Source organism: Capricornis sumatraensis, chromosome 10 (genome assembly GCF_032405125.1).
Source record: "Capricornis sumatraensis isolate serow.1 chromosome 10, serow.2, whole genome shotgun sequence".
Lineage (NCBI taxonomy): Eukaryota > Metazoa > Chordata > Mammalia > Artiodactyla > Bovidae > Capricornis > Capricornis sumatraensis.
The window spans coordinates 31527587-31553575 of NC_091078.1; the positions used below are offsets into that span (position 1 = coordinate 31527587).

Genomic DNA, 25989 nt, shown 5'->3' on the forward strand with positions numbered 1-25989 from the left:
GACCTATATATCAAAAGAGAAGCAGACAACAGAAACTGCCTATGAGAGGGACCGGATGTCAGTTTTAGCAAAGGTTTCCAAACAACCATTATAAATATGTTCAGAGAATTAAGAGAAATCATGCTTAAAGAACTAACAGAAAGATGACAATGTCTCATCAAGTAGAGAACATTATAAAGTGATAGAAATTACATATTTTTAATAAGAGAAATTCTGGAGTTAGAAAGCACCATAACTCAAATGAAAAATTCACTAGAGCAGCTCAGTAAGTAGATCTGAACTAACAAAAGAATCAGAGAACCTGAAGACAGATCAACTGAGATTATGTTACACAAAGACAAGAGGAAATGGATGAAGAAAAACGAACATGTCTCAGAGAATGTCTCACCATTAACTGCACCAATATACATCTGATAGGAATACGAAGGGAAAAAGAGAAAGCAGCGGTGAGAAATAACACAGGTCAGAGGCGATGATGGATCCTTACTATTTTATTAAGCAAGAAATCAGGGGAAAAATTTATTAGTTTCACTTAATAGTCTTTTTATTACTATTTGCTGATTTTCCATCATTTGTTACAGAGATAAAAAGACAAGGTGGAGGAATTTCCAAAGCAAATGGCTGACTATAAAAACGTAAGTAAAATGGACATATATTTATGTATTCTATTAAAAATACATCAGCTTCTCAGAGCAAAATTCAGGCTTAAACTTAAGAAAGCAGGGAAAACCACCTGGCTAACCAGGTAAAACTTAAATCAAATCCCCTATGCATCTATAGTGGAGGTGATGAATAGATTCAAAGGATTAGATCTAGTAAACAGAGTGCCTGAAGAACTATGGATATTGCACACTGCCTCCGTAATATTGCACAGGAGGCAGTGAACAAAACCATCCTAAAGAAAAAGAAAAGCAAGAAGGCAAAGTGGTTGTCTCAGGAGGCTTTACAAATAGCTGAAGAAAGAAGGTAAGTGAAAAGCAAGGAAGATAGGGAAAAGTACACCCAACTAAACGTAGAATTCCAGAGAAAAGCAAGGAGACAAGGTGTTCTTCAATGAACAATGCAAAGAAATAGAGGAAAACAACAGAAGGGGAAAGACTAGAGATCTTGTCTAGAAAACTGAAAATATCAAAGGAACATTCATCCAAAGATGGGTACAATAAAGGACAGAAACCGTAAAGACCTAATAGAAGTAGAAGAGATCAAAAAGAGATAGAAGGAATACACAGAATAATTGTATAAAGAGATCTTAATGACAACAATAACCATGATGGTGTGGCCACACACCCAGAGCCAGACATTCTGGAGTGTGAAGTCAAGTGGGCCTTAGGAAGCACTGGTGTCAATAAAGCTAGTGGAGGGGATGGAATTCCAGCAGAGCTATTTAAAATCCTAAATGATGCTATCAAAGTGCTGCACTCAATATGTCAGCAAATTTGGAAAACCCAGCAGTGGCCACAGGACTAGAAAAGGTCAATCCTCATCCCAATTCCCAAGAAAGGCAGTACTAAAGATTGTTCAGACCACTGGACAATTGCACTCATCTCCTATGCTAGTAAGGTCATGTTCAAAATCCTTCAGGCTAGGCTTCAGCATTATGTGAACGAAAACTTCCAGACATCCAAGCTGGGTTTAGAAAAGGCAGAGGAACCAGAGATCAAATTGCCAACATTTGCTGGATCATAGAGAAAGCAAGGGAATTCCAGAAAAACATATACCTCTGTTTCATTGACTATGCTAAACCCTTTGACTATGTGGATTATAACAAACTGTGGAAAACTTTTTAAAGAGATAGGAATACCAGATTATCTTACCTGTCTCCTGAGAAACCTGTATGCCAGTCAAGAAGCAACAATTAGAATTCTGTATGGAACAACTGATTGGTGCAGGACTGCAAAAGGAGTATGACAAGGCTGTTTATTGTCACCTTGTTTACTTCACTTATACACAGAACACATCATGAGAAATGCTGGGCTGGATGAGTTACAAGCTGGAACCAAGACTGCTGGAAGAATCAACAACCTCAGATATACAGATGATACCACTCTAATGGCAGAAACCGAAGCAGAACTAAAGTACCTCTTGATGAGGGTTAAGGAGGATAGTGAAAAAGCCAGTTTAAAACTAAATATTAAAAAAAACTAGGACCACAGCATCCGGCCCCACCACTTCATGGCAAATAGAAGGGGAAAACGTGGAAGCAGTGACAGATTTCCTCTCCTTGGGCTCTAAAATCAATGTGGACGGTTACTGCAGCCATGAAATTAGAAGGCAATCATTGCTTCTTGGCAGGAAAGCTATGACAAACCTAGACATGTGTTAAAAAGAAAAGACATCACTTTGCCGACAAAGGTCCATATAGTCTTTCCAGGAGTCACATATGGTTGTGAGAGCTGAACCATAAAGAAGGCAGAGCACCAAAGAATTGATGCTCTCGAACTGTGGTGGTGGAAAAGACTCGAGAGTTCCTTGGACAGCAACATCAAACTAGTTAATCTTAAAGGAAATCAACCCTGAATACTCACTCACTGGAAGTACTGATGCTGAAGCTGAAGCTCCAATACTTTGGCCTCCTGATGCGAACAGCCAACTCACTGGAAAAGACCCTGATGCTGGGAAAGATTGAAGGCAGGAGAAGAGGGTGCCAGAGGATGAGCTGGCTGGATGGCATCACCAATGCAACGGACATGAACTTGGGCAAAGTTGGACATGAAGTTGGGAGATGGTGAGGGAGAGGGAAGCCTGGCATGCTGTAGTCCACAGGGATGGAGTTGGACATGACTTGGCAACTGAACAACAATATGCAGTGGAAAGGGAGCCCCTGAGTGAATCAGGAAACACGGAATGAATAAATCAGGTTTCAGCTTGCTTCCTTAAACTATGCTCTGATGCCTTCCTTTTGCTGGGTAAGACTGATGGTGGTGGGGGGGCAGGTAGCTTAGATCAGATTCTTCTTGGTCAACCTGGTTTAGGGGAGTGGATGACTAAGCCAGTGATTCTAAGTCCCTTACTCCAACTACAACCAGAGCTAGAGACAGGAGACTTTTCCCCCCCATTTGTTTTAGATACTGAAATTCTGCATTATGTTCAAAACACAAATAAAGGTGGTTTCCTCTCTAAATAAAAAAATATGAAAGCCCTTGAGCTAGATAATCCAACATTATCTTTTGTTACGGTACTAGAAACAACCGCAAACACGGGTATTTTATCTTTATTAACTCATTTTTCCAGTCAAAGACTCTAATAATAAAGTTATTTTGTCTTTCGTATTTCCAGACTCTTCAGCTAATCTCAGATATTCAAAATTTATTAGAAAAACATTAAAATCTGAGACCTTTTAGAAAAATGTCTTAAGATATTATAGTAAACACCTAAAGTCCTATTCTTAAATGTAAGGTATACTTACCAATGGTCAGGAAATCTGATTGGTACTGACAAGTCATTCCGAATCCAAAATCTCGCCAAAACCCAGAATCCTTTTTGTGAACCTTAAGTTTAAAAAACAAAACTCAATTTAATCCCTCAAAAACCAGAAGTAGTTTCAATCAATGATGAAACAAATTAAAATATTTTCCAAATAATTTTTTCTGTAAAAAGGAATCATTTATGTGATTGATAATGGGATCACATGGCTTTATATTATTAAATCCTTATAAAAACCAACAAAAATATAGTAATCCCCATGGGCATAGGATTCTTAACCGCCTTCAACTTGATCTGATTCAAGTCTTGTATGAGGTTTGAGCTGAGGTTACTAATAATCAGAGAGTGTGATGCTTGATCTCAGGGGGCTTACATTCTATTTTAGGAGGACACCAGTGGCGTAGGCAGATACTGTAATACACCAGTCTCTTCTACACAGCAGACCTTATCTGATGCATGGCCAGCATCCATTCCCCTACCCCCATTCCTAACTGTATCAAGTTTTGCTCAGGTAATTACCTGGCCCCATGCAGTCCATGAGCTTCAGGGATGCTCCTTCCACTAGCAGCATCAGACTGGACTGTGAGCACTCTCCACCAATGAGGCAGTCTCATCCCACTCACTCACGAACTACTTCACTAACAGGCATTAGATAATCAACCCTACGAATGTAGCCTGTCAGGCCCCTCTGTCCATGGAATTCTCCAGGCAAGAATACTGGAGTGGATTGTCATTCCCTTCTCCAGAGGATCTTCCCGACCCAGGGATCGAACCCTGGTCTCCTGCATCACAGGCCGATTCTTTACCGTTTGAGCTACAGGGAATTCCGAGATAATGTTCAGGCCAACATGCTAAAATAGGACGCTTGTTGGGAACGTTGGAAAACAGAGAGCCCCCTCATTCTTCTGAGAGAGATACTAGAAAAGACGCTTGCTCCCCTTGGATAGTGCAGGGCCGGAGTAAGCAAACTACAGCTTCCAGGCTACATCTGGCCAGCTACTGGCTTTGTACATCATTTTACTGTAACACAGGCATACTCATTTGTTTATGAATTGTCTGTGGGTGTTTTCATGGTACAATGACAGAGCTGAATAGTTGCAACAGGGATTTATGGCCTGCGAAACCTAAAATATTTCCTATGTGGCTCTTTACAGAGTAAGTTTGTCAGTCTCTGGCATAGGGTGTAAATATGAAGTCTGGAACTGCTGCAGTTTTTTCCCACCATGAGGGAAGCCAGCTTTAAAATGGAATAGTCACCCTTGAAGTCCAAGCAGAGAAAGAAAAAAATCAGGGCTTTGATGATATTGGGCATGTAGAATCAAGTAAAAGTTGAAGCTTGATAGACTGCCTTTTAAAATTCACAATTCAGTGGGGACCCAGCCATGAACAGAGTCTCTACTACCACAGAGCCTCCGTTTTGATGGGAAAATACCAAATAAATAAATACAGGTCTCAGGTGGTGACACATGTTAGGAAGAAAGATGCTGTAGGCCAAAGAGAGAGCAAAACAGAAAGCCTATTTTAGATATAACAGCCACAAAAGGCCTGAGGAGGTAAGTCTGGGCAGAGACCCTAGTGAAATCAGGGAGTGAACCACGCAAGTATCTGGAGAGCATTCCAGGAGCATGAACCACGGCTCTGAGGTAGGAGCACATCTGGAGTGGTCAACAGTAAAAAGCGACTCTGGCAAGAGCTCAGAGAACAAGGGCAAGAAGAACGTGGCCCCAGGTCAAGAAAGAGCTATTACATTTTTCAGACCTAAGTGGTATTACAGTATTTTTGTAGGCAAATGGTGATGATCCAGAAGAGGCAGAATGTTAGGACATGATAGAGTGAAGAAAGCTGGAGGGATATCCTTGTTTAGACATCAGGAATGAGCTCTATCTAGTCCACTACAGAAGGACGAGCCGGCCTTAGGAAGGGATGTGGGTAGTTCCTCCACTGGGACTGGAGAGAGAGAGGCTGAGGAGGTGACAGGGCCAGTGAGGCCCATGGGTCTCATGACAGGAAAATAAGGGAGTGAACGCTTGACTGCTTCTCCTTCCTAAGTGAAACAGGAAGCAGGATACGTGGAGTGAGAAGTGGTGAGGGTTGCTGGGAGGCGTAGGGACAGTGCGGCTGGAGTGGAAGACAAAGACTACGGGGACTACAGGCAGCCTGAGACCCAGAAGCCTGTGGTTAAGTATTTAAAGCTGTGCTGTGCAGTGGGAGGGTATTTCTCGCTCTCTACCTTCTGCTGCTCGGTGGCCTGGTTGACAGTGGTGCCCTTAACTACTAGGCTGGGGTTCTAAGAGAAAACACTGGAAGGAGTGAGGGATGAAGGAGGTGAGTGTACAGCAAAGAAGAGGCTGGAGCTCATGACTGACCATGGAGTCTAGTTAGATATGGAGGGAAGTGAGGATATGGCTGTGAGGAGGGTGACAGAAAGCAGAGAGACTGATCCCTCACCCAAACTGCAGCATTCTCAGACAGCTTCCTCCAAGAAATGAAGGGAGAGCTGGGATCTGACAGAGAAGCAAGAGTTAATCAAGTAAAAGAAGATATGCTGGGAGAGAGTTTCAGGCAAGACAACAGTTTGTGCAAAGGCCTGAGGTGGGAGAGACCACTGTGGGTGAAAAATGATGTGTCTAAATACTGGAGTCAGATGTTTCGGTGCCCACGAATGTAGAGCACGTCTCAGGAAACTTTGATAAAAACTAGATAGTATATATTTTAGGCTCTGAAGAACACAGAATCTGTCTCAACTTTGCCAGTGTAGAGTGAAAGCAGTCATTAACAATAGTTAAAGAAACATGCTGTATTCCAAAACACTTTATTTAAGGCCACTGAAATTTGAATCTCATGAAATTTTCATATGTCATGAAATATTATCCTTTTGAAAATATTTTTCAGCCATTCTTAACTCCTGGGCCCTACAAAACTAGGCAGGAGGTTGGACCACAGACTGCTGTCCTGACAAAGGGTACATGATGGTTATCTCCCCGAGAGTGGGAGCACCATAAAGGGTCAGCCCAGGAGGAATGATGTGGAGCAATGTTCTGGACATAATGAATTTGAGTCATCTATAGGGCAACCACATGGAAATTCTTACAGATAGCAGGAATATAAGAATATATAGGTCTGTAGAGGCATTAACTTCTGAGAAGAGTTAGGGGTGTTGAGAGTTTCAGGGGACAGTCTGAAAAAGCTGCTGTGCAGAATGAGAGAACCAACTAGAAAACAGAATGACCCAGGCAGTACTGAGGATCTGGCTCAAGTAGAAGCTAATAAATGAAACACAAACTTTCCTATTCCATTTGGGAGGTTTGGGGTGGGGAAGGCTTCTCTCCTGCTTCTGCTGCTAAGTCACTTCAGTCGTGTCCGACTCTGTGCGACCCCATAGACAGCAGCCCACCAGGCTCCCCTGTCCCCGGGATTCTCCAGGCAAGAACACCGGAGTGGGTTGCCATTTCCTTCTCCAATACATGAAAGTGAAGTTGCTCAGTTGTGTCCGACTCTTAGCGACCCCATGGACTGCAGTCCACCAGGCTCCTCCGCCTATGGGATTTTCCAGGCAAGAGTACTGGAGTGGGTTATCATTGCTTTCTCCGCTCCTGCTTCTAGTAGAATGTAAAACTTTCTTGAGGGCAGGACCTTTTGCTAATGTTAATCACTTCTATATCTCTAGCACCTGGAACAATGCAAGGCACAGCACAGGCTTTCAATAAATATTTAAACAAATAAACAAACTTATAGAGGTGTAACTTCTGTGGCAAAACCAAGATTAGGCTCTAATATACTTATCTCTGTAGTCAAAAAATATACATATAATCCTGGTGCAAAGTATTAAGACATCTACTCTGACATTTCTACCCTATGCCAATTCTGATTTAATAAATATTATGAAAATTCTTCAAATATCAGACTTGGGGGAAAGAGTCATTGGCTTTGATTTTTAAATTAGCACATTTTCATGGAGGAAAGTAGAAGGAAACTCATATTATCCATAATCCCTGATTGTTTGTTTTTACTCTTATTTTTCTCCTAAGCAAGTGGGGGATGCAGCTATCCACACATAAGCTACATCTCCAGCTCTCAGCCCCTCACAAACAACAGGTTCATGAATCCCCTGGCAACCCTGACACATCACCTCAGGCCACTAATAAGCAACACTCACCTACCAAGCTCAAACCAAAGTCCTGTTCTCTCCTCTTTCCACTCCTGTCTCTCCCTCACTCCCCACGTTCTAATCCAACAGCAAGTGCTGTTTCTAAATCATACCTAAACCTCTCTACACAATTACCACCCTTGCCCAAGCCACAGCACCTCCTTGATCTACTGCAAAAGCCTAACTGGCTACTTGCAGCTGGAGCCACGCACAATTCATTCTCCACAGAATCAAAGCTCCCAAGGCTGTCTATCACCCTTAGCATAAAGTCAAACCTCTCACAGGGGTATAAACAGGCTCTCCATGACCTGGCCTTTGTGCTCCCTCACCCACTGTGCTCCAGTCACCTTAGGAAATCTACTAGCTATCTTTCTGTCTGGAACCGCCTTCCCCAGTCACTGTGGGGCAGGTTCCTTCCTGTCATTCAGATGGCCCTCCAACAGCCTCATCTCGGAGAGACCTTTCTGACCAAACAGCACAGAAATGACCTCATCATTCTTCACAACTCAGCCTCTTTTAATTATCTGCTGGTTATTTGCTAACTGATTTTATTTTCTGTCTCTTCCTGCAAGACTAAAGATTCTTATGAATAATAACCACATTTGTATGGATCTTGGGGTTCCAGTGGTGAATAATGGCTGGCACAGAATGGACACTCACTATTTAATGAATTAATATAACAGAGTGGAGACTATGGAGCCAACATTGCCCGGGCTCCTGGCCCCACCTTGGTGAGCTGTGCACTGGGGGAGGGGCACCCATTTATGCCTAGTTCTCTCTTCATTTATAAAATACAGGTAATAATAGTGCCTACCTGAGAGGTTGTTACAGGATTAAATGAATTAACATGTATAAAAAAACAGAACAGTACCTTGCATGAAGAAAAATGTACATAAAAATACTAGATATTATAGTATTAAAATATCTAATATATATATACACCATCCTCCATTTTTTAACCTCACATTTACTTCTACATTCATGTAGTTGTATTTATTTCCATTTCATGAACAATCTCCTCTTGACACATGACATTCACCAGTATATTCTATAATTCAACTTATCATTTTATTATTAGAGTTCTACTTGATTTGAATGTTGTCAATGTTCTGCATACTGCTGCGTTACACACCTCTGATTATTTCCTCAGGAGAGACTCCTGTCATGGAAATTACTGGATCAGAGGGATGAACTTACCTGACAACTCTCAAACCAGAAAGTGTACCTGTATTCCCACACCACCGCAGGGATGGAAGAGACTCTACCCTGCCAGCCTCACTCATGTGACTGTTTTTTAAAAAAAGCACTTTAACAGCAGAAAAAATTATCACCTGTTGTTTTAACTCATTCTTGTGAAGAATGACTATTTCAAACTGTTTACTATGAATTATTGTCAGATGTCTTTTACCTAATTTTTTCTGTTTGGTGTATTTCCTATTTACTTTCTAATGTATCTTTAAACATTATAGAGAGCAAACTTTTGTCTTACGCTTTTTAACGAGAATGAAGCTTAAATAGGTTAAATAGCTTGCAATGGTTACAAAGTGGTGAAACTAGAATTTGAAGTGGAAGCACTTAAACTTATTTTTCTATATAACATCTAGAATGAATCTACCTCAAAACATCTTTGTCCACACTCTCTCAAACCAGACAAGAATATTCGCTCTTCATTCTTACAGGTTGAGTCCATTTTGCATTTCTTTTGGTCTGTTTTTCAAGCAAAATTTTTAGACTTTTAAATTTTGAAACAATTTCAGGTTTACAGAAAAGTTACAACATAATAAAGAGTTCCCATATATTTCTCATGTAGCTTTAGCTTCCTTTAAATGTTATGATCTCACACTGTTGTGGTACATTTGTCAAAACTAAGAAACCAACATTGATACATTACTACTAACTCACTCCTGACTTTATTTGGATGCCATCAGTTTTTTCCTTTACTTGGATTCTACCAGTTTTTCCTCTAATGTTCTTTTTTCTGTTCTAGGATCTGTCCAGGGCACTACAGTACATTTGACGTTGTCTCCTTAGTCTCCTGAGAAACTGTGAGTGCCTCTCAAGTCTTCTTTTTGATGATCGTGGCAGTTTTGAGGAGTAATGGTCAGGTATTTGATAGGATGTCCCTCCATCTGGGTTTATCTGAAGTTTTTCTCATGATTAGGCTGGGGTTATAGGTTTTTGGAAGAAGGACCACAGGGGTGACATGCCCCTCTTGTTACATCTTATGTGGGGGGTACAACACTAGTGATGTTAACCTTCATTACTTAGTTAAAGGTGGTGCCTGCCAGATTTCTCTGTTGAAAAGTTAAGAAGAAAAACTTTTCTCTTACTTGTTTCTTTGGAAGTGAGTCACCTAGCTCCATCTTGTGGAAAAGGGAGTACCTACAAGAGTTCTTTAAAATTCTGTTGGAAGATCTGTCCCTTTCCAACCCCCATCTAATCTAATCAACCTATCAATCTGTCATTTATTATTATTATTTATCTCCTTATTCACTCACAAAGTTATTCATATCAGTATGGACTCATGATATTTATTTTATGCTGGTGTTATAATCCAGTACTAGTTTGTTGCTCAAACTGTTCCAGCTTTGCCACTGGGAGCTCTTTCAGGGTCTTACATCCCTCTGACATATACCATCGTCTTTTTTTTCTAGAGCTACAAGATGTTCTGGGCTCCTCTACCACCCATCTCAGCACTAACATCTGGGAGCTGTTACTCTAAGGATGCTTAATACTCTAAGGATGCCACTGCTTCTGGGTATCTTGGGACAGAGTTAGGTAATACACATATTATACCATGTATATACCTTTTGACTTTTTAATCCTAAATTGCTATTTAACTTTATTATGTGTTCCATCAACTATTTAAAGAAACTAATTAAAGAAGTTTTACTGGGTTCTTATTGTTGACCACTCTTATTCTTAGGTCTTCCTCTTTCAATATGCTGATTTTTCATTCTGCTGAATTAGAAAAGGCCTCTGAAAAATAGTTAAACTGAGTTCTTCAGTGTTCAAAAATGTCTATTTTGCTTTCAAACAGGTCAAATATGAATTCTATAATTGAAGTTATTTTTCTTTAGAATGTTCAAGGGACTTCTTTAGTATTTTCTAGTATCAATATTATCACAAAGGCTGCAAGTGCCAACCTGATTATTATTCCTTTGTAGATAAGCTAGATTCTGCTCCTTTGAGCATCTCTGGAAACTACTAGGATTGTCCCTTCTGTTCTCAAATGCCAGAAGACTTCTCTTTCCCTAGTTCTTTGATGTTTTCTTCTATTTCCTCCTCACTCTGTTCTCTCTTTTCTCTCCCTTTTGGAACTCCATTTATTTAACAGTCTTAGAGCTTCTGAATTGATTTCCCATATCTTGATATTTCTCTAACATTGCCTCTTGGTCTTTACATGTCCAGCTGGCCTGTCTGCTAGTTTACAAATCTATTTCAACTGTGATCATTCTGCTATTCACCCTACTTATTGAGTTCTATATTTTTGCAAGTTCCAAGTCTATTTTTGGTAACAAATGCTAATAATTTTATGAAATTAACATTTTCTTTAATTTCCTTATAAAGATATATTTAAGTTAAAGTTGTTTTCTATTTCTATTCATATTCTCATGTGTCAATTTTTCTCTTTATTCAAATTTGGTCTTCCTTCACAGTGTTAGTTTCCCTCAACTGTTTGGCTAGTTGTGGTTAACTGCTTCTCATTTTTGTTTCAAAAATCACTGTTCAAAAACCATGGTTGTTAGCTATGATTACAAAGGTCTATCTCCAATAACAGTGAAGAAGGGGCTAAACATGGCCTTGGACAGAATGTGCCAGTAGCAGTTCACCTTTGGAGTCTGCGGCTCCCCATCCACCCTATAATCAGTAATCCTAGGGCTCTATCCTGCCTCTCTAGCTCCAGGGACCAAACATATTGCCTCAGCCTGTGAGATGCCTGTGATGCATGCTGCTCAGCACACCTCCCAGAGAAGCACACAGACGCCACCACTGCTGTCTTCTATGAGCTCAGAGGATGCAAGGCAGCCTCGTTGTCATTGTTCTCCTAAATATGTTCCAGACTGCTCTCTCCTCCAGTAACCAATCCTATGACAACTACTGTCATCTTATACAAAGTTCTCAAAGTTTAGATCTCCCAATAGCACTTCTCTCATTCTCCAATACTAATATGGCTTTTCATTTCTGATAATTTACCTCTACAAAGGATTTAGAGTGTCAGAGAAAGCAGATGTGGTGCCCAATTGGTCATTTTGACCCCATTTGTATCTATATTCCTAATACTGGCCTACAGATAAAGTAGACATCTGTGTACATGTATGTTATGCATACCTGTTTTACCAGGGACTGCTATAAAGATGGGCTTCCCTGGTGGCTCAGACAGTGAAGAACCTGCCTGCAATGCAGGAGACCTGGGTTTGATCCCGGGGTCAGGAATATCCCTTGGAGGAGGAAATGGCAACCTGCTCCAGTAATTTTGCCTGGAGAATCCCCATGGACAGAGGAACCTGGCAGGCAGATGATATGGTACTAATATTATCTGTTCTTTGAAAGTTTGGAAAAACTCAACAGTGAAACATACATACATATATATATATATATATGGAGGTTAACTATTTGATAACTGTTCTTATATTTTTAGTTGCTCTTAATCTCTTAAGAGCTTCCACCTCTTTTATCTATAGAATACTAAGATGAGCTTTTATAAAATACTAACATGAATTTAGCTCATGTTAATATTTTATAAACTTTCAAATTTTTCCTTTTAGTTAGGTTTTTTTTTTGGTTGTGCTGCATCTTCATTGCTGTGTGTGGCCTTTCTCTGCTCGGCCAGTGAGGGCTGCTGTTCGTTGCAGTGCACTGGCTTCTCTTGTTGAGGAGCACAGATTCCAGCAGCTGCAGTACACAGGCTCAGTAGCTGTGGTGTGTGCCTTAGCTGCTCTGAGGCATGAAGAATCTTCCCGGACCAGGGATCGAACTGTGTTCTCTGAATCCACAGGCAGATTCTTATCCACCGTACCACCAGGGAATTCCTAGTTAGAATTTTTAAAAACTTACTATATGAGATTGATTTCTTGTAATGTCTTATTCTAATTTCCTATGTTGTATTTTCTTTTATACCCTGAATTCACCTAACTTTATGATTATTTTCTTCCTGCACATAAAGAATAAGCTATGTGTGACAACCTATTATTTTTGGTTCATTAATTTCTGCTTTTATCTTTACTTCTTTTCTGGAGTTATTTTTCATTTTTTAAACAGGTTAAACTATCTTCTTAGTTTATTTGTTTCCTTTTTGTTCTTAATGTTATTAATAACAATAAAAGATTAGGCTAAATGCAAAGTACTATGGACTGGATCCTGGAACAGAAAGAGGACTATAGTAGAAAAACTGGTGAAACCCTAATATAATCTACAGTGGAGTTAGAAGTAACTTACCAATGTTAGTTTCTTAATTTTGACAAATGAACCATGGTTATGTAAAATGCTAACATTAGGGGAAACTGGGTGAAGTACAGGAACTCTCTATACTATTTTTCCAACTTTTCTGTAAATCTGAATTATTCCATAGAAGTTTGACTTTTTTTTTCAAAATTTGTATAACTTTGTCAATAACTATTAAGTTCTGATATATGGCATTCCCATTCTAAAACTTTCTAAGTAATTTCCCATAGTATACTATTCCTTCTTATTTAGTAGTTTTAATTTCAGTAAGGTTTTAAAATTAAATTTTATTTTTAGTATCACTAAAAGTAATTTGGTAGAAATGACTAGAAATTTTTCATAATCTAGAACATGCATTTTTCTCTGTAGCCTTAATTTTTCTCTTCCATCCCCAACATCCCTGCCAGAATGACACAATTCTGAAATAATAAATATGAAAGCATGTTATGGAGGAGGGTACACTATGAAAAGTGTTTATAGTAACTATAGTTTTTAATTGAAACTTTTTCTACCAGTGAAACAAACATTAAGGAACCTAGCAAGGATCTTTGAGGCTTTTCATAATTGACCATAAGAGTCTTACCAGCTGCTGTTCCACAGGTGGGGGCACATCCAGGTTGGCATAAACGATGGCAGGGTTGTAAAGACTGAACACCACAGGGTAAAACACCTTCTTACCTATAAATGAAAATATACATTTACACCACAAAAAGAATAAAATAAAGCACTGATCTTTACTGCAATATCTACTACAATTTCATTAAAGTTTTTATTACATATGATGATTTTATTTTATTAATACTGCATTCTATCAACGTTCAGGTTACTAAAACCTCATGTTGATGATCATGATAATGATTTTACAATGCATCAGTAGTTCAGGCTATGAAACTATAACCCTGCAAAAGAATAGAGAAAAAAAGACTAAAAGATGCTTTATTCCCTTTTACTCTGAGGAGATGCTCAAAAGTATTCTCTTAGCTGTTCATGAGGTGAGCCATTTATTAATCATTATTTCACTGAATTAGCAGTAACAGATGTAGGTTAACCAATCACCAAGAAACTCCCAAACGTCTATTAAATCCATCCTTCAAAATGAATTGTGAAACAGTGAATCCAGAGGATATTGTACAATGGATATACAGAAAATAAGTAAAATACAGAACTGCAGACAGATCTGAACAAGATTTGGAAAACCTGGGAAGACTTGAGTTTTAAGTACCCAATGGCCCCTCAAAAGGCCTTGTTATTAGCTTTCAAATAGTTAGCACTGAAGAGACCATTAAGGCTAACTAGCTAGCCCATCTCCCCTCAACAGAGAACACCCTGTTGAGACTGGCTTCAATCAGATATGGTAATATACAGTGCTCAGAAACTGCAAAGGACCCTGTAAATAACGTGATAGTCTTTTTAATACAAGATCCCCAGCAGACTTCATTCATCTTCATTAAACCATGTAGGGAAGGGGAGCTCAATTTCCCCAAGGCAAATTGTTCTGTTACATTAAAGAAACAATTTAAAATGAATATAAAATACTTCAGATAAAATATTTCTTCTACATTAAGTAAATACATCTTCAACTGCCACATTCTGGCCTTCCTGCTATCTGCTAGAAAAAAAGTAAATCTAACCCTCATTTATCCCCCTGAGTCTCAAAGAGTTCCTGACAACCAACCCTAACCAAAATGATTCGCAAGAAGATAACCCGCATGATCTGAGTAGTTCTATATAAAAAACATACACTATGAGAATTTTTAATATAGAAAAACCTCCTTATCACATTACAATAATATCTGATATATAAAAGTCATTTGCTCTTAACATTTTTGAAACACGTACAAATAAAACAAAGTATAGTAGTCATCCCCAAGTGCACAGCAGTTGCCCAAGCACCATCTGTACCTAGACTTCATGAGTGCACGCCTACATGCATGTTGGCACCACCTGCCTGAGGAAGACTGCTTCTGACTCACACACATCACACTGCTTGGCTTTTTCTGATGAGTTCTACTTCCTCCTTAATCAATTTCAAGACTTTTTATTTCTTTGCATTTGTTTATTTGGATTCAAATGTATACACTGGAATCCGGCCATAAAATAATAAGGGGTATGAACTTCAGAGGGGCAAATTTTTACTTTCCTACTTAATATTCCAATTAAATCATGCCAAATATAACTTTAAAAAACTTGATTCAAAATATGGAATGCGCTGACACTTGAATGTTCTAAAATTTTACACTCAATTCACCTGCCAACATTTTACGCACCCGGCTCAGCGTTTAATCGGCAGCTGTTAAGGAATTCAGCTGAGAAATATATATCGACATCACAGAAAAACATCAAGACTTCTCCCTTGTCCCAGGCTCGGGCACCCACGTTTAGTCCTCGTCCACGATTAAATTCTTCATTCAGTGAGACCAAGGTGTAATTGTGAAAATTAGACTCACTATGAGGAAAACACATACAACAAATGGTAAGTCCCACTTGAAGTTGACTCTGTTAACACAAGTAACAAAAAAATACTTTACACTTCAGGTATTTATTATGTTGGGTCTATAGTGATACAGGGAAATCATCAGCTTTAAATGTCTGTATCATCAGGGACAGATATTCAACTAAATGCCCACATCTGAGGCAACATGCTAGTGATGTGAAGTTAGTATGTGCTGAGAGGCCACTACCTTTCAGGATCTTAAAAACCTATTGGGGTCGTTAAGAAATATACACATGGGAAAATAATCATAGTGTCTGGTAATAAATAACGCAATCCACATGAATGATACATACAAAGAATATCCTTTTCTCGAGTTTCTTAGACCTTTGCTCTAATGTGCCCTCATCAGGGGGATCCCCTTCACACCACACGTGAAGTAGCCCTGACCTCCCTTTGCTTCAATCTTCATCCCTCTGCCCAGCGTTGTTTCCCTCAGTATCACCGGACATGTCTGTTCGAGTGTCTCCCACTAGAATGTAAGCTCCATGAGAGGAGGGATTTTGTTTTGTTCATTACTATGGACAGTGCTCCTCACAGGGTATGAGTTCAATAAGTATTTTCTGACTGAATGAATGAAGTGCAGTTCGAGAAAAAAAGACAGCTTGTGTCTGTAGTAGTTAGAAAAGATGTCAGAAGCAGAATTTAAGTTATGTCTTGGTTAAAATACTGAATTCAGTGGGGAATGTAAAGGTCATTCCAATGAATTATTCTCAAAGGCAAGGAGGTAAGAAAGTAGAAAGCTTTTTAAAGAACAGTAATCAGACAAATCAGACTGAAACACAGGGATAAAAATGGCAACAATGAGAGAAGACCAGAAAAGGGTCAGACTGAGGAGGAGAGGTTAAAGAACTTGGTTAGTGTTCTGAAGTCAAGGAGGAGTCAGGGTTTTTCCACAAGGGCAGTGGTTTCCACAGCCAATGGACTGTACCCACTGCATCAGATCTGCCTGGAAACGTGTTAGAAACACAAATTCTCAGGCCCCACCCCAGACCCCCGAATCAGATATTAGGGAAGGAGACAAGCATCAGCGACTCTCGCGACAAGTCACTCCAGGTGACTGACGTTGGAGAACTACTGCACTAGGGGATAGCTGGATCAAAAAGGAACATTTTAAAAAGATTACTCTTACAACAGGATAGAATGGGGACTGGAGAGATGGATGCCAAGGCTCAAACAAGGCATGGAGTGGACTCTGAGTGCCCCTGCCCCTCCACCCGACATGTTGCAAATCTCTCTCTTCTTTTGAGGAAACTGTCAATCACCACCTCTCACTCCCAGGCTCAAGTGGAGGAACTAATCATAGAATATACCAACCACAGTAACTTCCTAGGGGCAGGGAGCCAGACTCAGGCTGGGTTAATCCAAATATCCCCACCCCACCTGGCCATAGTAAGTGGCTCAAGACTGGGCAAAAGTCCTTCCCTGGGATTTTCTCAACTGGACCTGGGAGAAAGCTCTTTCCTCTCTGACAGCAAAGCCGAGAAGATGTGAGCCCAGAGCCGCCAACAGCCATATACCTCACATGTGCAAGGAGCCAATCTGCAACAGGAGAATGAAGTCAACATGCAGAGAGAAACAGACAGGAAGACAAGAGAATTCTGACGGTATTCAAGTCTCTGAGCCCAGTCACTGAGACACCAAAGCTGTTTTGGTATTCTTCATTAAATTTGGTTTTAATAATTCCTTTAATCTGGGGAGTTAGCCAAGATTCTTCAATAACACTCCCATTTTCCTCAAGTAAATTCAGAGTAAGTTAATAAGTTTCCATCATCTGCCACAGAGGAGTCTTGATTAATGCAACTTCCGTGATGCTAACATCAGTCACTGGCACTTAGTAAGTGATTTGAAAATGGTAAGGAGGGAAAGGAACCTGGGTTAAGGTGGTGGCAGCCGCAAGGAAAGGGCAGAGCAGAGGTCCTGGGCAGCGTGCAGAAACTGACTAATTACAGGGAAAGAATGAGTGAAAGATGCTGCTCTCAGACATCAAGCCCAGGGATTATGAGAACGAGCTTAGTGTGAACTGAAAGAGGGCCATCAGGAGGAGGAGCTGGCGAAGGGGAAGGAGAAGACAGTGTTTTTCATACCCCAATGCTGAGTCCCTTTGGGACCGGGAGCGCACTCCCTCCTCTGTGCCCAGTCCTATCCCAACCACCCCAGTCAAGACTCCCAAGCAGTGTACCTGGAACATAGTCGGTGGGACTCAATGAATGTTAGTTGAACGACTCGAGAAGAAAGGCCGGCCAAAGCTGGACTCTTAGGGAGTGGCCACAACTAGCAGAAAGGTAAAGAAGCAAGTAAAGGATACAGGGTTGATGTGGTCAGAAAAGACAATCAACCTAGTATCTTATATTATAACATATCTACATTTACAAAATATATACATTTTACAAACATCAGAGGAGAGTTTCAAGAAGGAAATACTGGTTAGGTATCAAGTGTAAGAAAGCAGTCAAAGAGGATGACAGAGAAAAGGCTGAAACTGGCAGTTAGGTCATAACTCTGGGCCCATAACGTAGAGATGAAAAGGAAGAGAAGCTACGGAATTAATAATGGAGTATCAAGGAATGACTAATTCATTCGTTCAAACCTCTGAGCACCTACTATGTGCCAGGTACTACATGAGTTGCTTGGTTAGAGAACTACTGTTCTGTGAGGTTTAGTTGTGAAAGGACAGAAACCTAGTGGTAGTTACTGGGTACTGCACAGTCAGGCGGGGGTCTCTGAAAGATAGGGGAGACCTAAGCATCATTTGCAGGGAAAGAACTTAGGGAAATGGAAGGAAAGAAAGGTGGCAAGTAAGAGACAAGCTTAGGGGATGATATCAAAGTGAAAGGATTAGATTTAGAAAAAGTAAAGAGTTCAAAAGAAGGAAATGAAGAGTGCATGGAGGCAAATGCAAAGAAGGTGAGTGGGCCACAGAGTAAGAGCACCCTAATCATGCCACGCTGAGGTTAAGGAAGACGAGTCATTAGAGTTGCATGAATAAACTTAGGGGTGAAACAAGGAACTTACTACCACAACCACTCACATCTTAGCCAACTTTCAACAGCAACTATTCAAAATTATTAATTCATTAAGTATCTGAACTTCTCATTCTTCTGCTATTATACATACAAGACTTCAATGTGGACATGGCTCACCAACCTTGCGACAGATTCTAGGATAGACTTGACTTTAGAAAGTCCTTCTTTACCAAAATACACCACTGTGAGATGAATTCTCTTGTCCTGATGAATACATACATCCCTGACAGGGTTGAAAAATAAAGTTCATTCAGGAAAATACAGAAGGCACTACTCATTCAGAAGGCAATCATACGAAGCTTTACAAGAAAACAAATAAAGCATTACTCATTTAGAATGAAATCACATGAAACTAAGGAAATATAAAACTGGCAATATTGCTGAATTATTAAAGGCATCACAGCAAATGTGTAACAGCATATATGTCAAAATGAATGCAACACTTGGAGAGCCAATGTAAGCAGCCCAAGAAGCTGCCATATTTTGAAACATTTTTGGAACTTTTGCTTTGGTATTGCCTTCAGAACCAAACTATAAGCTACTCAAAGAATTAAGTACAATCAGTTCAAAATCAAATAAATAACTCAAGTTTTAGTTCAAAACTTATTTTGTCCTCAGACTACCTAATTAGAGAAATTATACCTATCATCAAGGAATAAATATTTGTCATGATTGAGTATTAACTGTAGAGAAAAATGTAGCATCTGAAGGTAATTCCCAGAAGGCAATTAAAAATGCTTTAGGAAATCAGATCTCAAGCGAGCAATTTCAAAAAGGCAAAACTCATTTGGAAGCATGATTTCTAGATGTTCTGTAACAGAATCGTGTTTACTAGTTTTTATACCCAACAACTCCAATGAGAACAAAAATTGGGATTACAAAGAATTAAGACTACCATATTAAAGTATTAAAAACATGACAATTATTAAATTAAAAAAACAAACAAAACTTTTCTCAAATCAAAAGTCTAAAAAAAAGTCTAATATATAGATGTTAATTTTTAACACTTCAGCATATAAAAATATCCAAATTTAATAATTTAAAAAAATGCTTTTAAAACCATTACAATCTCTGCTTCCCAAGACAGAATAACATTCTCCCATTTTTACTTGAATATTTGTCTTTTCTTCCAATTTTGAAATTCAAATTGTTCTCAGGGGAGTTTTCTGAGGAGATAGTAATGTTCTATATCTTAATTGGAAAGGCAGTTACAAGAATGTATAAATTTGTCAGAAGTCATGAAACCTGTATGCTTGGAACAGGTCAATTTTATTGTATATAAGTTACGCCTCAATAAAGTTATTTTTAAAAATTCAACTTGTCCTAAAATGAATTCAAACACAATTATAAAAGTAATCAAATTTAGTCCCTAATAGTTGTTACCCTCAATTTACTTCACAGTTCAAATTGTCAATGACACAATATACTATACATGCCTTAAGAATAAAGGGAATATCAAAAACATGAAGTTCCCCAAAGCCTATAAAATTATTCTGCAATTCTAAGTAACCCTACTCAGTGAAGGTAAACTAAATAAAATGGCAAGAAAATTTTTTTTTTTTAGGAGCACTTAGCCAAATCACTAAGCTCTGGGAATTACCTGAAGTTCTGCATAAACTGTGCAAATGCTTCAGTTCTTTCAGCAAGTGGCACGATGATATTAATAATTGATCTAGTAATGTCAATCATCTCACTCTTCACTTTCATGAGAGGTCCAAAAGGGCGAAAGAGAGTCACGTGTCTATATTCCATAAGGTCTGCTTTCTTAAAGAAGAGTTCATACTGTGTGCCCTTATCTTTCTCAGTGCGATAATAACCTAAAGGAAAGAATTAGGAACAAAGATGTCTCCATATCAACGCTCACAAATTCAGTGTGACTACTGACTTTACTCAACGATCAAAAGTGTGAAATCAGACTTGTACAGCTTTTATACATTTGTGAAAATTTTATCCCCATGATACAGTCAGTAAAAACTGCTACTTTAAAAGATTAAAAAAATATTCTGCTCTATTATTCAACCCATAAAATTTACTCCAAATGATGATGATTCCTTTTTACATGACTTTTTTTTAATAGCAGAATCTATCAACACATAAACCAAATGATGAAAATAAACAAATTACTTCTAGCAATATTAAATTCTAGACTTGAAAGTCAAAACTTCTGTGTCAGGTACTAATGGTATAAAGATGGCTACATGGTCCCAGTTCCGTCTAGCAATGGAGACGGAAAAAGGAAATAATAATATAGTGATATACACATGCAAACACACAACAGAATGAAGTCAGATGAAGAAAAATTAGTGTAAGTTTAAACATGGTGATTTGAGATGCCTTTGGGAGAAAAGCCTGGAAGTCTATTAGGCAATCTGATTTTGTAAGTGTGACACTCAGGAGAGAGATTAGACCTACAGATGTGTCAGTCAGCCAATATCTGGAAATAAAATGGTGAACAAGAGCTTCCTCCTGAGGCTTACAGTCTAACAGAACTACAAATCAGGAAATGGGCAATGCGGTATATTAGGACAGTGCTCTGAGAGGGGGCACAGGGTAGAGATTATAAGAACATATAGGAATACTGTTATCTTAAACTTTTAGGTTGGTGATGACCTCCCCAGAAGAAGTGACATCTAAGCTGAAGTCTGGCAGAGGGACAGGAGCTACTAAATCATTGTCCGTAATTATTTTTCTGATGAGGGAAGTGGAGCAATGGAGGAAAACCAAGGGACAAAATATGTTCCATAACGGAGAAAAATCCTGTAAGTGACAGAATCCCAGGAGAATTATATTTAAAAAAAAAAAAAAAGCAGAAGATACAGAATATAAAACTGGCATAGGTTCCTTTCTTTTTAAGAAGACACGAAGACATTTTACATATCTTAGTTACTTCCTCTGCAGCTTTCAATTCTGCCATAAGCTATAAACATACTGAGTGAAAAGATAAAAAGCTGAGCCTGCAGAAAAACTACAGGAGTTTTGAAAGAAACAACCCATCAAAAACTGCAGGAAGTGACGGGGTAAAAAGAGATGGCTATACGGAGAAGATAGCTAAAATGCCACAGAAAAGTACAAGGCCCTTGGTGACGGCCTCCAAAGGCTGAAGGTATTATATTATAGCAAGTGATACCCATGAAGATTGGGGTAAGAAAAAAACAAAACCCAAAAAACTACATGTGGCATACAGAATCATGCAAAGAGAACTTTTAAGAAATATTTGTATTCAAAACGGCCTTAAGCCTACAACTAAATATCTAGCATGGGGTATAAGATGGAGATGGGTTAGGGCCTATAATTATTCCTGATATAATCTATAATTATATCAATCAACAAATTTCTTAAATGTATATGAGTGCTCCTCAACTTCTGAGTCGTGTCCCATCTTGACATATAAAAATGCTATGCCCTTTCTGCAGTCTGTGTTAAGAAAATGGGTTTATTTCTTTACTTTTCCAAATGCCAAATATGCTTTTCAAAATTATGTATGCCTCCTTGATGTTCTGACATGTGTTTCTCCTCCACTCGAAATACAGAATTACCACTAATCTTAATTAGGTTCTTTTTTCCTTTAGCAAATGGTTTTCAAATTTTGAGCCTTAGTTCATACATTTTAAAAAATATAAAAAAGGAACATCAAAACCAGTTCAGAGATAAATGCAAATACATATACATGCAAATACACACACAACCCTAAGAGCCGTTCAACTTGGGGAGTATTCTGCTATACAAGCTTAGACTTATTCTATTTCCCTGGTTCTTATTTTCTATTTTATTTTGATCACATTATAACTTTTTCTGACATATTATCAGCATACAATAACAGAATTTTGTCATACTAATGTTAACGGATCAACACATTTTTCACATTACCTTCTATGAAGTCATTTTCATTAAATATCAGTTTCTCTCCAAGGGGACCATCCTCATCTTCCTGCTCATCATCTTCATCAGGATTATTAATGACCTCCAAGCCAGCTTCAATAACTTCTACCAATTCATCTCGCTTATCTTTTCTAACTGGCTTTTCCTCAGGATGGCGAGTGAGACCCATTTCCAACTGGAATACTTTCATTAAGGTAAAACTTTCAAAGGGAATGACTCCATACTCACTAGGTAGTTTGGCTCCTATGCTAACTTCAGCTTTGTCAATTTGTGAATGAAGAAACTCTAAAAGATCACTAGGTGCTTGTTCTTTGTTGCCTTGATAGCTTATGCCATTAGCCCCTACATTTTTTCTCTCTTGCAAAGATCTCATCTTCTCACTCATTTCTTGTAGTTCTTGTTTCAGTTGGGCAATTTGGCGTTTCAGACTGGTTGCTCTGGTTTGATAATGTTCTTCTTGCTCCTGTAGGAGGGCTTGATAATACTCTTTACCATAATTTTCCCCGATGATACCAGGAAGAGATGCATTTCCATCAGTCTGGGGGGCACATTCCAGAAGGTATAAAAATAATATCAAACTGCAGAGTAAAGCAAGACCCAACAGTAGCCAGTGGGTCCGGGTGTGAAGAATCAACCCTCTTCTAGGCATTCTTATTAATGTGGACTTGCCTAATGAGATGAGCTCTTTGCTTGTTAATACCTTTTGCAAAAGGTTATAAAAAAGTAAAAACAAAATCAAGATTTCCATAAAAAGTACCAAAATGAATTTGGCTGTAGCTTAAAAAATTGCTTCCTTCAGCAGTGAGGACTACTTGCAGACATGAGAAATAATGCATATTTCCTATACTGTTACCGTGATATCCAGAATAAAAAAAACCTGATCTACACAGTCAGATAAAATCCATGGGTGTTGATTTTTCTGAAAGAAACACATCAGAATCAATCAGAATTTTGTTTCCTTAAGTATATCAAACTGTTGACAGCTTTAGTAAGCTTAGCTATGTGAAATCATAGGCAGAGCACCATGAGAGCCACTAATATACTATATAATATTCAGTTAATGCTGGGAGAAAGTATTAAGAAAAATACCTTCTGAAACACTAAAATATATGAAATACTTTCAACCAGAATATCTACATATCCATAACTTGAATGAATCAAGGAAACATTAAAATTATGTTTAGCATAGTTTGTGTTACACAGATTATATCGGTCCCTAACTATTTGTAAATTACATCACGTATAACTCTATACTAACATTTCAATTAACCCACCATTTCCCAATTATAATATATCACCATTTGGGAGCTGAATTGTTTTTGTTATACTGATAATGGCTTTCTAGAGAGAGAGATTTTCTTACTGTTTATTCAATTTAAGCATTCTACTTTATTAATTTCTATAGCTCAACTTAGTGAATCTAAAAGACTTAAAATTAAGTGAGCGTGGGGAAGCAATTTCAGAAGGTCACAGACATGTGGAAAACACATTAAGAAACATTTTTATATCCAAAGTCTTTCTTCCAGTAGATTATTTGAGCATTAGATCACATAATTCTTTCCACTGTATTACACAGCAACAGATTTCCTACAAGTCTGGAAAGGTCTGGAGTCTATATAAAGACATGAACATGTTTATCTGCAGGAAAAAAATTAAAGAATCCATTATGTGGGTGGGTGGGTTAGTTGCTCAGTTGTGTCTGACTCTGCAATCCTATGGACTGTAGCCCACCAGGTTCTTCTGTCTATGGAATTTTCCAGGCAAGAATACTGGAGTGGGCTGCCATTCCCTTCTCCAAAGAATCCATTATAAATTTACAGAATTACATGCTATCGTTCATACTACAACCAGTTATGTGAGCTCTTCGATGTTTCTTTCTAACCTTTAAGGATACTTAATTTTAGAAACAGAGAAGATTAAACCTAGGAGACAGGAAGCAGGGAAGGCCTCTACTGCAGAGAGAGCTACTCTACTAAAGAAGTGTCTGTCAAGAAGAATATGTGTGATACTACAGCCAGCTTTTAAAAGAATTGGTTTCGCCCACTGCAGCAGAACCTATGGAAGAAAGTCACTGGGCAACGTTGATCCTCATCAGTTTCCTACTGATCTGGAAAGTCTGGATGCCTTCTGTGTAAAATGCTGTGATTTCCCCCTCCCCCCACCATGGCACATCTCTGTACAAAATGTAGGATAGATTCAAACTTCTTTGGGCTAGTGGATCACAAACAATGGACTTTACAATCCTTAGCCATTTATTACTTTAGTTAACCAAAAGATAACCATGTATCCTTAAAAATTTAACTCACAAGTAAATTTTACTATGATGGCATCTTTTTTACTGATTTTAAATCTTATTTTAAGTGATATAGAAAAATAAGGAAAAAAATCAGTATTAAGAAAACTAAGTAAAAAATAAGGATGCAAAGCTAACCCGGGTTCGATCCCTGGGTCGGGAAGATTCCTTGGAGAAGAAAATGGCAATCCACTCCAGTATTCTTGCCTGGAGAATCCCATGGACAGAGAAGCCTAGTAGGTTACAGTCCATGGGGTCGCAAAGAGTTGGACACGACTGAGTGACTTCACCTTCAAACTCGATAATATTTTGAACGAAAAAATCTAAGTACTTCAACCTTTCATTAATATGATGCCTCATAATTTCTTTCTTCATATAGACAGTATATTTGAAATTGAGATCTCATCCATTAATGGCTTCCTAGTGGCCTGCCGATGCAGGAGACGCCAAGAGACACAGGTTTGATCACTGGATTGGGAAGATCCCCTGGAGTAGGAAATGGCAATGCATTCCAATATTCTTGTTTGGAAAATTCGATGGACAGAGGAGCCTGGGGGGGAGTACAATCCACGGGGTTACAAAGAGTTGAATCCAAGTGAATGCACCCACATGCACCTAAGGTTTACTTTTCAATGAAACAGAACAGGAAATATTGGCATACATTATGTACAGGAGCAAATTTTGTATTGTAAATCCATACACACATATGCATGAGCTAGCCACACAAAATGTTTATAAGTGAGCTGTGATCCAAAAATCTTGAAAAAATACTGATTTATATTTTTATACATTTCTCATGCCATCCTTTCAGAACAGTGCTGTTTTAATCTCCATTTTGTCTAGGAAAAACAGGTCCAGAAATGAAAAGATTTAATTTAAATATGGTAACATAACTATTAAGTGATCGCATTTAAGCCAAGGTCATCTTTCTCTTTCCTTTAAGCAAAATATAGGTCTGAGAGATCTTACATGCCTATCTTCAGTTAAGTATTCTTATGCTGAATATTATCCACTGAAATGAAAGAGTTGTTGTAATTACTTTAGAATATAAATGTTAGTTGCAGAGCTCCGTAGTTGTTAACCATAAAAGCAGCATTCTACTTTAAGCATTCCAAATAAGTCTTATTTACCTAGTTCCTGAAAGAAATTCTTTAACAACATCCTAAAATACTGGATTATGACAGCTCTAAATATGTTAAGAACAGTATTAGAGAACACATCCATTTTCATGCTGTTACAGCCTGACTGCCATCACTGCAGTAGTGTGTTTGTATGATAAACAAGA

At 38.5% G+C, this 25989-nt stretch overlaps 1 protein-coding gene across 1 annotated transcript in view; it reads right to left on the reverse strand.

The window, feature by feature from the left end:
- The window catches only part of CSGALNACT2 (chondroitin sulfate N-acetylgalactosaminyltransferase 2), a 28857-nt gene extending 5797 nt beyond the window's left edge, over positions 1 to 23060 (reverse strand). Inside the window, exons 1-6 of the mRNA XM_068982349.1 lie at positions 22400 to 23060; positions 20133 to 20349; positions 18650 to 18755; positions 15283 to 15457; positions 13599 to 13693; positions 3407 to 3488 (exon numbers count right to left, since the gene is read on the reverse strand). Coding sequence (XP_068838450.1) covers positions 3407 to 3488; positions 13599 to 13693; positions 15283 to 15457; positions 18650 to 18755; positions 20133 to 20349; positions 22400 to 23060 — 1336 coding nt within the window. The remainder of the gene's footprint in view (positions 1 to 3406; positions 3489 to 13598; positions 13694 to 15282; positions 15458 to 18649; positions 18756 to 20132; positions 20350 to 22399) is intronic.
- Between the last annotated feature and the right edge of the window lie 2929 nt (positions 23061 to 25989).